Raw genomic sequence first — 15,496 nt, forward strand, 5'->3', positions numbered from 1 at the left:
TCTAGAGCTCTGTCAGAGTGACCAACGGGTTCTTGGTTACCTCCTTGACCAAGGCCCTTCTCCCCCGATTGCTTAGTTTGGCCGGTTGGCCAGCTCTAGGAAGAGTCTTGGTGGTTTCAAACTTCCTACATTTAAGAATGATGGAGGCCACTGTGTTCTTTGGGGACATTCAATGCTGCAGAAATGTTTTGGTACCCTTCCCCAGATCTGGGCCTCTACACAATCCTGTCTCGGGGCTCTGCGGACTATTCCTTCAACCTCATGTCTTGTTTTTTTCTCTGACATGCACTGTCAACTGTGAGACCTTATATATACAGATCTGTGGCTGTCTATAGAGTCGCATAGGAAAGGGTCTATATACTTATGTAAATAAGGTTTTTCTGTCTTAGTTTTTTAATACATTTGCTAAGATTTCAAAAAAACTGTTTTCGCTTTGTCATTATGGGGTATTGTGTGTAGATTGCTGAGGATTATATATTTTTGAAATCCATTTTAGAATAAGGCTGTAACGTAACACAATGTTGAAAAAGTCAAGGGGTCTGACAATATCCATAGTTTTTTGTCAAACTCGTTCAAGCTCAGTAAATTTTGTTTTGAGTCGTTGATGGACAGCAATATTCAAACCTTGTCTCTAATTTTCAAGCAATTTTGACACTGGACCATTCAGGATCACTCAACATCGTAAAGAAATTAACTTTTTTGCCTACCAGTAAATAAAAACTACATGCTTGGATCAAATCCAATAGAACACAACACAGAGTGAACCCCTCTGTATTTTCAAGTATTGTGGTGGCAGCCTCATGTTATGGGTATGCTAGTCACTGGCAGGGACTGAGGAGTTTGTTAGGATCAAACAAAATATGAAATCTGAAAGGAGCAAAGCCCAGGATAAAGTTGGAGGAAAACCTGTCTCAGTCTTCTGATTTCCTAACCCTGGAATGCTTAAAGTCAAAGGCAAACCAGAATGACTTTCTAACAGGTGTTGAGTGTTCCTGAGTGGTCCAGCCTCAGTCCTGACTTAAATTTGCTTTAAATTCAGAGACACGGTTTGACTATACTGTAGCTGTCCATCAACGACTCCAAAGCAAATTTACTGAGCTTGAGCAATTTTGACATAAACAATGGATTAATGTTGCCCTAAGAGTTTTGCAAAGTTGGTAGAATCTTATCCAAAATTATTCACAGCTGTAATGGCTGCCAAAGGTGGTTCCACCAAGTGTTAACTCTGGGGTGTGTATACATACGTCATCAAGACAACTTCGTTAAAAGAATTGAAAATGTGGGGTAGGTTGTCTAGAAAAAATCCAATGTATTCACCTTTTGAGATTAAACTTTAAGGCAGCAAATGGGAAGACTGTGCAAGGGTTATGTAGACTTTCACTAGCGACTGTACATAGCATTTCGCACCAATTTCGCACCATGCCATACAGACTCTGGAATAACTTGGTGAGCATACACCTCAATTCATTCAGATTAATTTCCTGACCCCATATAGTTGAGGCATTTCGTTAAACCTGAGAATCGTTGTGCCACTCATGGCAAGAAGCTAACTATTATTTCTGATGAAGGCTGACCGATTCTTGTGCCCTCCCTCTCAACCCCATTTATGGTGTTATTAAAGTAACATTTCCCAATCATTCATTCCCCATTTCGACTTTTTCAGATTCAGATTTAATCATTGCAGTGACAGATTTGAGTAATCTGACTGCTGCCATATTGTAATAATTCCCCAATCAGTGTACATGTCACTGACTGTATATACTGTACACACATTCACAAACAGTACAGTAGATCTGACTCACCTGCCAGACACACACATATTAACTCACAGACACAGAAGCACAGATCCTTACACACTGAAATGAAATTTACACCTTGCAGTGCGAAATGTCTGATACAAAATACAAAATGAAGAGGCACGAGCAGATAATTGAAGATAACTCATTTCACATTAAGGATGTAGCTAAGGCTTAGATCATATGCCATACTCCACCTGAAATAGCACTGTGTCTGACAGAGAGAGAGAGAGAGAGAGAGAGAGAGAGAGAGAGAGAGAGAGAGAGAGAGAGAGAGAGAGAGAGAGAGAGAGAGAGAGAGAGAGAGAGAGAGAGAGAGAGAGAGAGAGAGAGAGAGAGAGAGTGAAGACAAGCAAGCCTTTTCCAAAACCAGACATCAAAATACACAAGTCAGACAGAAAATAATGGGTCATCATGTTTCATAAGAGGGGAAAAAATAGAACACAAGCTAGCTAGGGTGATTATTTACACAATAAAGGTGTCAAATATAACAAATATTTCAGCAAAATAACCAAAATACTGGGGCTTTGGAAGTCATCATGTTCAGATTTCAGATACACATCCACATCTGCTCAGGAATAATACATTAAAAAGCTTATCAAATTAGGAAGCATGTGCCAAGAGCACTACAGTGTCATGTACATGCACTGTCCATCTTTCTGCCTATGTTCAAACAAATAGATTTGGCCATAGAAATACATAGCTTTTTCTATAGATAGTCTATAGTCTCTATAGAGTCTATTTCTATAAGTTTGGCTTTGGTATTGTGGGCCTGGATTGTTGTTGTTGTTGTTGTTGTTGTTGCTCACCATGCCCTGGTACAGTACACTATGGCTGTGTGTGCTGCTAGTGAGAAGAGGGTTAGTGGGTTAGTTACCTCTATTTTAGCATCTTGACAAAAAAAGAAAAGAGCCAGAGAGACAGAGAGTCGGTTAAAAACTTTGGTTTCCACTGTTTATCAAATATAAAAAAAATGTGTACAGCGTATTTTATATCATATATATTTATAAAGTGCTTAATAGGAATAGATTATTATAATATTTAATCATCTATCATCATATGTTAGTTTGTTTTCTTTGCTTGTTTGTTTGTTGTTGTTGTGGTCTTCCTTATGTTTGGCATTGGGATGAGCTGTTATTTACATAATGTTTACAAGTCCCGGGTTGTGCTACCCATGGTGCCCGTCCTATTAGTTGGCAGTGGAGTTGGGAGGAGTTTGGCGGCTCCATGGTGGCGAATCACTGCTGGAATCACGATAGTGAGCAGGTGACGCCGGCGTCTTCAGAGTGGTCACAGTTGTGCACGTCCCAGGATATGTGGGAGCACTGCTGGAGCGAGGCCTCAGAGCCGCTGCACTTCAGATTGTCCAGTAGGATGGTGCCGCTGCCGGGCCCAAAGAAGGCCTCCCCACGGGCCGCAGCAGCCTCCCCACAGCCCAGCTGGCGACACACCACCTGGGCATCAGGCATGTCCCAAGCATCGTCGCACACCGTACCCCATTCCGCCCCTGAGAACATCTCCACCCGGCCCTCGCAGCGGTGCTGCCCGCCCACCAGCCTCGCCAGGCCTAGAGGGAGAGACAGGGTAGAAACAGTCACATATACTGGAGCAAATAAACATTAAACACTAGAGACACATATCACATACCTGATCCTAAGACATGATTTAAGTATGATGCATTACATAAGACTGCCTCTGACAAGTGATGCTGGGAAGGTGTGTTGATCTTTGGATACCGTGAAACCCAGAACATGTAGCTAAACCTCAACAGGTACAAGACTCACCTTCACTTGGTGGTCTAGTGGTGGGCGTTCTCTCTGTCATCCCAAAGTCATTTCCAGGTCCCACAAGCTGAAAGGCTGGAGAAGGAGAAGGAGGGGGAGACAGTATGAGACTTTAATCTGCTGTGTATGTTTCCCAAGGGAGTGGTCATCTACTTGAGAACAACTGTTGATACAGTCCTATCAGAACAGTCTGGAGCACTCAAAACATTGTAATGAGTTAATCAATTGATCAGTTAATCAGATATATCAGACGAAAACTGCTCCAGAAGTCAACTTAGTGATTCCCTTATCATCTCACTCAGAAATCAAAGGTTCACTGAGGTTCACTTGTTCACCTAGTCTGCTCTACTAACCATGATTTGATGTAGACCTGAGTAACAGGAATGAAGTCTTTGTCTCTTTCATTCTTTCTTTCTCTACTGTTTGTCTTATTTATCCTTAAAGAATGGAGGTTTAGCCTGCAGGCTTCCAGTGAGGCTAATGAACCCTGACTTCTCCACTCTATATTTCATGCCACCTAGCTACTCAACCCTGCACCTTAGAGGCTGCTGCCCTATACAGTATACATAGACATGCAATCACTGGCCACTTTAATAATGGAACACTAGTCACTTTAACTATGTTTACATACTGCTTTACTCATCTTATATGTATATACTGTTTTCTATTTTACTGTATTTAGTCAATACCACTCCGACATTGCTCGTCCTAATATTTACATATTTCTTAATTCCACTTTTACTTTTAGATTTGTGTGTTGTTGTGAATTGTTAGATACTACTGCACTGTTGGAGCTAGGAACGCGAGCATTTCGCTACACCCGCAATAACATCTGCTAAATATGTGTGTGATCAATACATTTGATTTGATTTGATGCACTTTGGACCATCTGGACGGGTGCCTGCTCCTCAGAGACCAACGCTCACACAATTAAATGCACCAGCTCAGCAGGGAAGAGGAGAGATGGATGACTGTGGGAATAGTGACTATGGGGTGACTGTGTGAGTAACTGTGAGCGAACGCTACAGAGGATTTTTGTGTGTGTTCATTTGAGTGTGTGTGTGTGTGTGTGTGTGTGTGTGTGTGTGTGTGTGTGTGTGTGTGTGTGTGTGTGTGTGTGTATTTGTGTGTGTGTGTGTTTATTTACTTGACTATGTGCCTAGCTGTCTCAGTCTTAACAAGTCACTACTGTAGCAGTACTGCCTGCAGCAGATCAACATATACATTTCTGATTCACATCGGACAACAAAGTTATATTGCCACAGTTCCAGTCGGTCTTACGTGTACAGATGACTCCAGCGTCTTCATGATGTCCACAGTTGTGCTGTCCCCAGCCCAGGTGGAAACAAGCCGCCAGCTCCCCTTCACTGCCTCTACAGTCCACATTGTCCAGCAGGATGGGGCCCGAGCCGTAGCCGAAGTAGGCCAGGACCTTGGCAGAGATGGCAGGGCCACAGCCCAGATGCCTACACACCACCTGGGCATTGGGCAGATCCCAGTCATCGTCACACACCGTGCCCCACTGGTTGTTGTGGAACACCTCCACACGGCCCTGGCAGCTGCTGTTACCATTCACCACGCGGATGGTGGTCCGCTCTAGAGGAGGAGAAGGAGAGACAGAGGGGTATGAGGAGATGAGAACATAATTTATGGAGAGGTTCATCGAAAATGGTGGTACTATGCCTCCCTGTTGCACAATTTAATATTTGTGAATAATAAGCCAATATTATAATAACTGATATATGAGTTTAGAGTGCATTAGCGGGAGTTTATAATTATCACATGGGGGTGCAACATCATTACCTCTCGTTGTCATGGCAACCGTTGTCACAGCCGTAGTTGCTTCGGTGACTAATTCTGTTTGGTCGGTTACTAGAATAATAGGAGAAATGCATTAGAATCCGAATGATGAGTCAGTTTACACATACGCAAGCTGATGCCTACAGTACACAGCAGAGGGTTTTCCATCCTCTGAGATGAGAGACTGGGAGGAGAGTGGGTGGGGCGACATGATTTACTTGCTCCACTACCACCATTGATTGAGTGGCGCTGCTGAGTCACAGATTAAAGACAGAGAAACCTATAGGGGAAACAGCACCGTCTGTTGCTCATAGGATAGAGGTACAGCAGTGTGGCCTGATGATCTGGATCTGATGAGGGCCTACACTGTAGCTGTTATTGCTATTGTAGTAAAGCAGTACATGAAAACGGAAATGACTTCAACAATTACCTGCAGTGCTGGCAGTCTGAAAGAATCCCTTGCCCATGGTGTCAGTGTTCATAGGAGGAACGGTAGTGGATCCTGAGCCTGCACAGATAGAATAGACATGAACAGCAGATATTAAAAATAGTTTAACATTAGCCATTAGCCATTAGCGACACGAATTTAAGGAAGAGAGAGCCAGAGTGAAAGTGTGAGAGAGAGAGAGAGAGAGAGAGAGAGAGAGAGAGAGAGAGAGAGAGAAAAAGAGGCAGAGAGAGTAAGAAAAAGCTTCTCACCTGAACAGACAACCCCGGCATCCTCATGATGTCCACAGTTGTGTATCCCCCAGCCCAGGCTGTAGCATTTACTCAGCTGGTTCTCGTGGCCATTACAGTTGACGTTGTCCAGTAGAATCAGGCCTGTCCCGTAGCCAAAATAGGCGTTGGTGGTGGAGGAAATGGCATGGCCACAGTATATCTGCTGGCACACCACCCCTGCGTCTCTCATACCCCAGTCGTCATCACACACCGTCCCCCAGCTGCCACGGTAGTAGACCTCCACCCGTCCCTGGCAGTAGTCCAGTCCACCAACTAGCCGGATCGTACCATCTCCTAAAATATAGGGGAGGGGAGGGATTCATCACCATTCCATACATCTTCTCAGTCAAAGCCTGGCTTCATTCTGACATACAGTACATCCCCTCTCTCCACTGGGATTCTCTGCCTCTAACCCTGTTACTGGGGCTGAGTCACTGGCTTGCTGGTGCTCTTTCATGCCGTCCCTAGGAGGGGTGCGTCACTTGAGTGGGTTGAGTTACTGACGTGAACTTCCTGTCTGGGTTGGCGCCCCCCCTTGGTTGTGCTGTGGTGGAGACCTTTGTGGGCTATACTCGGCCTTGTCTCAGGATTGTAAGTTGGTGGTTGAGGATATCCCTCTAGTGGTGTGGGGGCTGTGCTTTGGCAGAGTGGGTGGGGTTATATCCTTCCTGTTTGGCCCTGTCCGGGGGTTTCTTCGGATGGGGCCACAGTGTCTCCTGACCGCTCCTGTCTCAGCCTCCAGTATTTATGCTGCAGTAGTTTATGTGTCGGGGGGCTAGGGTCAGTTGGTTATACCTGGAGTACTTCTCCTGTCTTATCCAGTGTCCTGTGTGAATTTAAGTATGCTCTCTCTAATTCTCTCGTTCTCTCTTTCTCTCTGAGAACCTGAGCCCTAGGACCATACGTCAGGACTACCGGGCATGCTGACACCTTGCTGTCCCCAGTCCGCCCGGCCTTGCTGCTATTCCAGTTTCAACTGTTTCTGCCTGCGGTTACGAAACCCCTACCTGTCCCAGACCTGCTGTTTTCAACTCTTAATGATCGGCTATGAAAAGCCAACTGAGATTTATTCCTGATTATTATTTGACCATGCTTGTCATTTATGAACATTTTGAAAATCTTGGCTCTCTCTAATTTTCTCCTTCTCTCTTTCTCTCGGAGGACCTGAGCCCTAGGACCATACGTCGGGACTACCGGCCGTGGTGACTCCTTGCTGCCCCCAGTCCGCCTGGCCTTGCTGCTATTCCAGTTTCAACTCTTCTGCCTGCGGTTATGGAACCCCTACCTGTCCCAGACCTGCTGTTTTCAACTCTTAATGATCGGCTATGAAAAGCCAACTGAGATTTATTCCTGATTATTATTTGACCATGCTTGTCATTTATGAACATTTTGAAAATCTTGGCTCTCTCTAATTTTCTCCTTCTCTCTTTCTTTCTCTCGGAGGACCTGGGCCCTAGGACCATGCGTCGGGACTGCCGCCCGTGGTGACTCCTTGCTGTCCCCAGTCCGCCTGGCCTTGCTGCTATTCCAGTTTCAGCTGTTCTGCCTGCGGTTATGGAACCGCCACCTGTCCCAGACCTGTTGTTTTTCAACTCTTAATGATCAGCTATGAAAAGCCAACTGAAAATTATTCATGATTATTATTTGACCATGCTTGTCACTTATGAACATTTTTGAACATCTTGGCATAGTTCTGTTATAATCTCCACCCGGCACAGCCAGAAGAGGACTGGCCACCCCTCATAGCCTGGTTCCTCTCTAGGTTTCTTCCTAGGTTTTGGCCTTTCTAGGGAGTTTTTCCTAGCCACCGTGCTTCTACACCTGCATTCTAGCTGTTTGGGGTTTTAGGCTGGGTTTCTGTACAGCACTTCGAGATATTATCTGATGTACGAAGGGCTATATAAAATAAAATTGATTGAAAAAATTGATTGATGATGGCATAAAATCCTTCAAACTGAATATCTCTCTGTTTCACTATTTAGATTGGATTCCAGGCTAGATTTATTGAGATCTTGTGTGCAGATGTTTTCTTTATACAACACATTGAATAAACACTCTGTATTGAGCATGTGTGTTCATTCTTTTTCAGTTCATTTTCTGTCCCTCTGTGACAGTGTTTGTAGACGGGTTGGCTGGCAACATCACGAAAATTGAAAAGTTGAAACAATACCAAAGTGTCCTCCCTGCCACTGTTGTGGTTAAAAGGCTGAGGGATGGGGCTGGAGAAGTATAACCACTCTCAAATCCATAGATAGCAAAATTATAGTTTTAAGGCCCTGTGCAAGCAAAAACAGAATTTTCCTATGTTTTATATATTTAAACACTACGAGGTTGGATATCATAAGGTGAATGCACCAATTTGTAAGTCGCTCTGGATAAGAGCGTCTGCTAAATGACTTAAATGTAAATGTAAATGTTGGAATAACACTGTGAAATTGTGAAAATGATGATAATGCCCTTCATACGCAAGAGCTGTTTGAAAAGACTGCCTGAAATTTCATGCCTGTTTTGCTGCGATGGAGTTTTGGCCTGACTGGTAACATCACCAGGCAGTAAATTAGTTAATAGACCAATGAGAAAGAGAATAGAGTTTTAAACCTCTGTGCCAATAACAGCTAGTTTTCAGTTTTACCCTCCCCACTCAGACGACTCCCAGACAGTCCTAGCTAAATTCTTGATTGAGAAATTGCTCTTTGCTAAGAAGCTATTTTTGTTTATTTTTTTACCATTTTACATTAAGAGTAAGGTACTTAAATGTTACCCAGAAATTATTTGATATTGAGATAAAAACAGCTGCATTGGACCTTTGAACATGTTTTGAGGCTATACGGTGTTTGTTTCCATTTTGAAGTTATATTCTTCAAGAATAATGAGTACATATCATTTATTTAAAAATGGATGTAGCAACTGCAGATTGGCCCTTTAAACCTATTAAGTGAATAAAATAAACCCTTCTTGAATCAATTTTGTTCACTTATTTTGTGTGTGTGTTTGACTGAAATTAGAGAGAAATAAATGAAATGATCACCTACTTAATCCTGAGTTTCTCCTAGACGGAGTGGTGGGCTCGCCCATGCCCCGTGACTCCAGCACTGATGTATCTGAGGAGAGATGAGGAAAATTTGTGAAAATAGATTATTTTATCAGTCACCAGGGATATGTCCCTCTTAGAGATCTTAGAGATCCTTATAAATTGTAAAGACCCTACCTATAGAAAAGGAATTAGAACAGTTACAGACTAGATTTGTATGTATATCTCTATCTCTACCTTTACATGCGACAGACACGTCCTCATAGTGGTAACAGTTGTGGATGCCCCAGCCCAGACTTCCACACTGTCCCAGGTCTGTCTCCCCTCCTTTGCAGTCAACATTGTCCAGCAGGACGGGCCCTGAGCCCTGGCCATACTCTGAGATGCTGCCCACCGCCATGGCCAGACCACAGTCCAACTGCCGACACACCACGTTGGCATCTACCATGTCCCAATCGTCATCACACACTGTGCCCCATGTCCCGTTGTGCCAAACCTCCACACGCCCCTCACACCTGTTACGCCCGTTCACCAGACGCACTGGAGAGGAGAGGGAAGAGAGATTCAAAGATACACGGTCAGCGAGATACAAAATAATATTACCAGACACACTGAAGAGGAGGGAGAGCAAAATACAACATGGTCAGAGGATTCACTGAGGAATCAGCAATCAGGACAGCTGACCTCCCTGGTCCCGCCCACTCCGATGCTGATGTCATGAATGTGACAGTCAGTGTGTGATGTTGTCATATTATCCTGTCAGGAGGCTGGTTTCTAGATCTCATTTAAGTTCATTCAAACCTTGTCCTTTTACTCACTTTGACTACACGCTAGCCACTCTTGTTGTGTTCTACATGTGCCACACAACATAGAACAAAAGTCTGTGCAAGCACATAAAAAGCCTACTGTCTGTGGGACAGTATATACAGTGTGTTACTGTCTGGAAATATCACTATCATATAATGATAGTTAATAGTGACAAGAATCCGTTTAGAATAGCTTGTGTAATCCCTTCCACCTTCCAATTTAAGGAACAAAATAAGACTAAACAAGCCACATGAGAGAGAGAGGGAGAGATGGAGAGAGAGAGATAGAGTGAGGGATAGAAGGAGATGGCGAGAGAGAGAGAGAGAGAGAGAGAGAGAGAGAGAGAGAGAGAGAGAGAGAGAGAGAGAGAGAGAGAGAGAGAGAGAGAGAGAGAGGGAGATGAAGCACACACTAGCAGAATAAGTAATTCCGGGGGATTAGGTAAATTGAGAGCAAAGGGAAGTGACCTTGTTGTAGTGTCCCTGGGGCACTGATCTATCTCTCGCTCTCTCCTTTTCCTTCCTTTCCCCTCCCTCCTTCCCTCTCTCTCGCTTTACAAGTTAAGCTTGATAGTCTTTTATTCCTGAGTTGGATGTGGACATGTATTTGTTGAACATGGGTACTTCAGACAGACAGAAGGTGTGGTGGATGTGGTGAGAGTTGGCGAGAGCCCAGCAGCGCATTGCCAACCTTGAGAATGCGTTGTCTTCATGGCAGTCATCGTCGTCGTGCTATTGGCTGGAAAAAGAGGGAGGAAGGAGAGAGAGAAAGAGGGAGAGACTTTGGTCAAATGATTTGTTGAAAGGAGGTTCTTGGCCCTCCATAGTTACTGTATTCTGTATCTACTATATCTATCTTCCTGTAATCCGAGACACAGCTTGAAAACGCAGCAGGAAGCCTGTTTAAACCATGTAGCTAAACCAGCTAAGAAGTCTACATAGAAATATGTACTAAAGGTTGACACATTCCAGTTTGTGAACTTTGGGGGTTATTGTTTTGAGAATGGAAACATAAAAGTTAACCAAAATAATACTGTCTCTATTATTTTTAATAAGATTGTCAGGTTTTATTTTGTTAAAGTCACTGTAGAGTTGGATGTGGAACTGGGCACTCCAGGAGAGGTTTGGGAACACTAGTTTAAAATAATCCCTCAACAGTGCATTTGGAAAGTATTCAGACCCCCACATTTTGCTATGTTACAGCCTTATTCTAGAATGGATTAAATAGTTTTTTCCCCCCTCATCAATCTACAAACAATACCCCATAATGACAAAGCAAAAATAGGTTTTTAGAAATTTGAAAACTGAAATATTTACATAAGTATTCAGACCCTTTACTCAGTACTTTGTTGAAGCACCTTTGGCAGACATTACAGCCTCAAGTCTTCTTGGGTTTGACGCTAGAAGCTTGGCACATCTGTATTTGGGGAGTTTCTCTCATTCTTCTCTACAGATCCTCTCAAGCTCTGTCATGTTGGATGGGGAGCATCGCTGCACAGCTATTTTCAGGTCTCTCCAGAAATGTTCGATCCGGTTCAGGTCTGTGCTCTGGCTGGGACACTCAGGGACATTCAAAAACTTGTCCAGAAGCCACTCCTGCATTATCTTGGCTGTGTGCTTAGGGTCGTTGTCCTGTTGGAAGGTGAACCTTCACCCCAGTCTGAGGTCCTGAGTGCTCTGGGGCAAGTTTTCATTGAGGATCTCTCTGTACTTTCCTCCGTTCATCTTTCCCTCGATCCTGACTAGTCTGCAAGTTCCTGCCACTGAAAAACATCCCCACAGCATGAGGCTGCCACCACCATGTGTCACCATGGTGGGGGTGGGATGTTTCCTCCAGATGTGACGCTTGGCATTCAGGCCAAAGAGTTAAATCTTTGTTTCATCAGACCAGAGAATCATGTTTCTCATGGTAATTTTCCTTTAGGTGTCTTTTGTCAAACTCCAAGCGGGCTGTCATGTTCCTTTTACAGAGGAGTGGCTTCCTTCTGGCCACTCTACAATCAAGGCCTGATTGGTGGAGTGCTGCAGAGATGGTTGTCCTTCTGGAAGGTTCTCCCATCTCCACAGAGGAACTCTGGAGCTCTGTCAGAGTGACCATCGGGTTCTTGGTCACCACCCTGACCAAGGCCCTTCTCCCCCGATTGCTCAACTTCTTTAATTTAAGAATGATGGAAGTCACTGTGTTTTTGAGGACCTTCAATGCTACCAAATTATTTGGTACCCTTCCCCAGATCTGTCCCTCAACACAATCCTGTCTCGGAGCTCTACGGACAATTCCTTTGACCTCATGTCTTGGTTTTTTCTCTGACATGCACTGTCAACTGTGGGACCTTATATAGACAGATTTGTGCCTTTCCAAATCCTGTCCAATCAATTGAATTTATCACAGGTGGACTCCAATCAAGTTGTAGAAACGTCTCAAGGATGATCAATAGAAACAGGATGCACCTGAGCTCAATTTCGAGTCTCATAGCAAAGGTTCTGAATACTTATTTAAATAAGGTATTTCTGTGTTTTATTTTTTATACATTTGCTAAAATCAATATAAACTTATTTTTTTCGCTTTGTCAATATGGGGTATTGTGTGTAGATTGATGAGGAAAAACATACATTTTATCCATTTAGAATAAGGCTGTAATGTAACAAAAACTGGAAGTCAAGGGGTCTGAATACTTTCTAAATGCACTACATGTCTTTGACTACGCATTAACCAAACATCTGATAAATGTCAATACAGATATAATGATTGAACACCTCTTCTCCCATCCTTTAGCAACCACACATTCTATAGGGTTGGGCTGTGTTTAGTACTGTGTTGACAAACTTCTAAGCCTCATTCACTTGGCTATATTGGTATGACTGTGAGAAATCTGGAAATTGAGATTGTGCTCTGTATTATTCCTCAGGTTCCTTTACTGGGATTTGTTGGCCTGTATGTCTTGGACCATAAAGTTTGAGGACATCAACTGTGTCTTATAGGGAAAGTATAAAGCCACTGAAACTGTGGTTTATGGTTACCTGCCTCACAAAGAGAGAAGAGGAACCTTTCTAAACATTATGCCAAAAATAGGTAAATTGAAGACTACCTGGCTCATTGAAACTAAAGGCCCTAAACACGTTAACAGTTATGTTATGTTCGTTATGTGAGTTAGTTATTGAAAGCGTCCTGGTATTAGAATATGGTGTTTCTTTGTTTTGTCATATGTATTCATAAGTGACGTACAACTGAAATCTGGGGTGGGAACAGTAACGTTACGTGCCATTTCAGAAAAGATTGGTCAGTAAAACGAGAAGAGATTGACTTGGAAATATACTCACTGGATATGGCTCGTCTGCTGATTTTGGTCATATCTTTTGAAATCAGAAAATAAAGAGTAGTATGTCAGCCACAAAGAGATGTCTTAGATACCACAGCAATCCAATGCACATTTGAAGTTTGTAAACATGTTCTATTTTTAGCTAGGGGTCCGTTCGATCCATAATGTCCAAAGTAGTATAATCAATAACTACTCAGTCACTCCCCGACCGTATCCCTGTTCCGAATAACTAGCAGAATGTTTGTACTTCAAAGCCTAACTGGGTAACAGCTACTAGAGGCAGGCAGTCCTACGGCGACCAATTCCTCTGTCCCAACTACACCCAGGTACACCAGGTTCTCTAGCTCTGTAAAGGTTACATATACATGTAAATGTTCTGACTTATTCAGCTCATTACTAGGAAAATCATGACAGATCTGTCTCTTTGCAGTACATATCAAAACTAATTTCACCCACCAATTTATCTGCAAGGAGGGAGCATTCCATGAGCTGGTGTAATGTTGGTTAATTCACCCACCCCCAAAGCCCTCTTTTGCCCCCACACACACCCCAAACACCACCCCCCCCACTCCTCCCCCAACCACCCTTTCCACCCTCACCCCCCAACCCCCTCCACACACACAGCCCAGACAACTATGGGGTTTAAAAACGATAGTCTCCCAATTCAAAATGAGTAGCGGTGAAATAGCACGCACACGTACACTCACCGATCTGCAGAATCCCACTGATGCCCACCAGTAGCAGGGAACCTAGCAGGGACAACAGCAGCCAGACAACCACTTTCCAGCCTCCACATGGTCTACGCACACAATCTGCTACACGCTGCCCTCGCATGGCTCGCTGTCTGACTGACGCTCCAATCAGTCTGGGTGCCTGGTGGAACACACACTTACACAAACAACCAATCAGTGCACTGGACTCTCTATCTCCGTCTCCGTCTCCGTCTCCGTCTCCGTCTCTGTCTCTCTGTCCCTCTCACACACACTATACCTACCTTCCTGCCTTTTTCTGTTTCTCTTCACTACTGAAACATTCCTGGACCCCTAATACTGGTACTCACTGCCCATCACTAGTCTACTACTACTACTCATAATCAATAACCATTGTATTCTCAACATAGTATTGGATAATCGTTTTTAGTGTAACCCCCTGCAGCCAAATGACTATACAGTAGTGGGGAGTTAGTATCGATGATAGTATCATGCAAGTGAAGCTTATGGTTGGTAGTTGGAACATAAATAGTTTCCAAAAACCATGCGCTGAACTGAAACCGGTGTGTGTGTGTGTGTGTGTGTGTGTGTGTGTGTGTGTGTGTGTGTGTGTGTGTGTGTGTGTGTGTGTGTGTGTGTGTGTGTGTGTGTGTGTGTGTGTGTTCCAGTGATGGAGAGGAGAGGTGTGAGTGGGCACGCCATGCTGTGTGTCTGTGTCCACTCCAGATTGATTGGCACTAAAACAACTCCCAGTGTGCCCCAGGACCTGCTGGAGCATGAAGCCGACTGGCCCATTTCCCCAGGCCAAAATGGCTGCCTAGCTGCCTACTACACTGCCACCCCACCCCACTGCACACTGGCTGGCTGCTAAAACACTGGGCACAGAGAAACTGTTGTGACCTGTGGTGAGCATGCTGGTACAAAATGGATACCAGTGCCATGCATCACCCAGGTGGCAGTGAGTGGACATGTGCCACCGCTACCCCAACAGAGTGGCAAACATTCTATTTTCTTTTCAAATTTGTCTATTCTGTACTACGGAGAGCAGTAAGTAAGGGACACCAGTAGTTATACAGTATGTCTAGAAGGCGTAGACAGTACAGGTGCATCAAAGCTGGGACTAAGAGATTGATAAACAGCTTCTTTCTCCGGTATCCTGCCCTGAACCACCTGCTATACTAGGAAGCACAAAAAACGTGACCAAAGAATCTGGTTTCATAGGGAGCAGCAAGAAACATTGCAAACTGCCGCTGCTGCTTGATTTCTCTTGATTTTGCCAACAAACAGCTCTTGCCTGGAGGGATGCTTGTTTTTAAAAATAGGTCTGACTCCAGTAATAAACTCTTTAATTGCATAGAACTATTGTCCTGAAATCACATCCTCATGCTCATATTTATCCACTGAATTCTGAAGAAAAGTTTGGTTTGTATAATTGTTTGATAAAGCGGTAAGCAATCTAAATGTGAAATATTTTCAAACGTCTTTTATTGAGGAAAATGCTTGTTTTGCCTATGTCTGATCAGACTTTTGGG

General features: G+C 43.8%; 1 protein-coding gene across 1 annotated transcript; it reads right to left on the reverse strand.

Moving 5' to 3' along the window:
• Window positions 1-266: 266 nt before the first annotated feature.
• On the reverse strand, window positions 267-14,217 carry LOC129822140 (scavenger receptor cysteine-rich domain-containing group B protein-like; the record flags this gene model as incomplete). Its single annotated transcript, XM_055880127.1, has 11 exons — window positions 267-3,363; window positions 3,581-3,655; window positions 4,862-5,176; window positions 5,384-5,452; window positions 5,811-5,888; window positions 6,080-6,394; window positions 9,133-9,201; window positions 9,369-9,671; window positions 10,629-10,676; window positions 13,256-13,288; window positions 13,962-14,217. Coding segments are annotated over 11 exons (1,878 nt in total), but the record flags the coding sequence as incomplete, so codon positions are not given.
• Window positions 14,218-15,496: the final 1,279 nt, after the last annotated feature.

Source organism: Salvelinus fontinalis, chromosome 2, assembly GCF_029448725.1.
Source record: "Salvelinus fontinalis isolate EN_2023a chromosome 2, ASM2944872v1, whole genome shotgun sequence".
Classification (NCBI taxonomy): Eukaryota; Metazoa; Chordata; class Actinopteri; order Salmoniformes; family Salmonidae; genus Salvelinus; species Salvelinus fontinalis.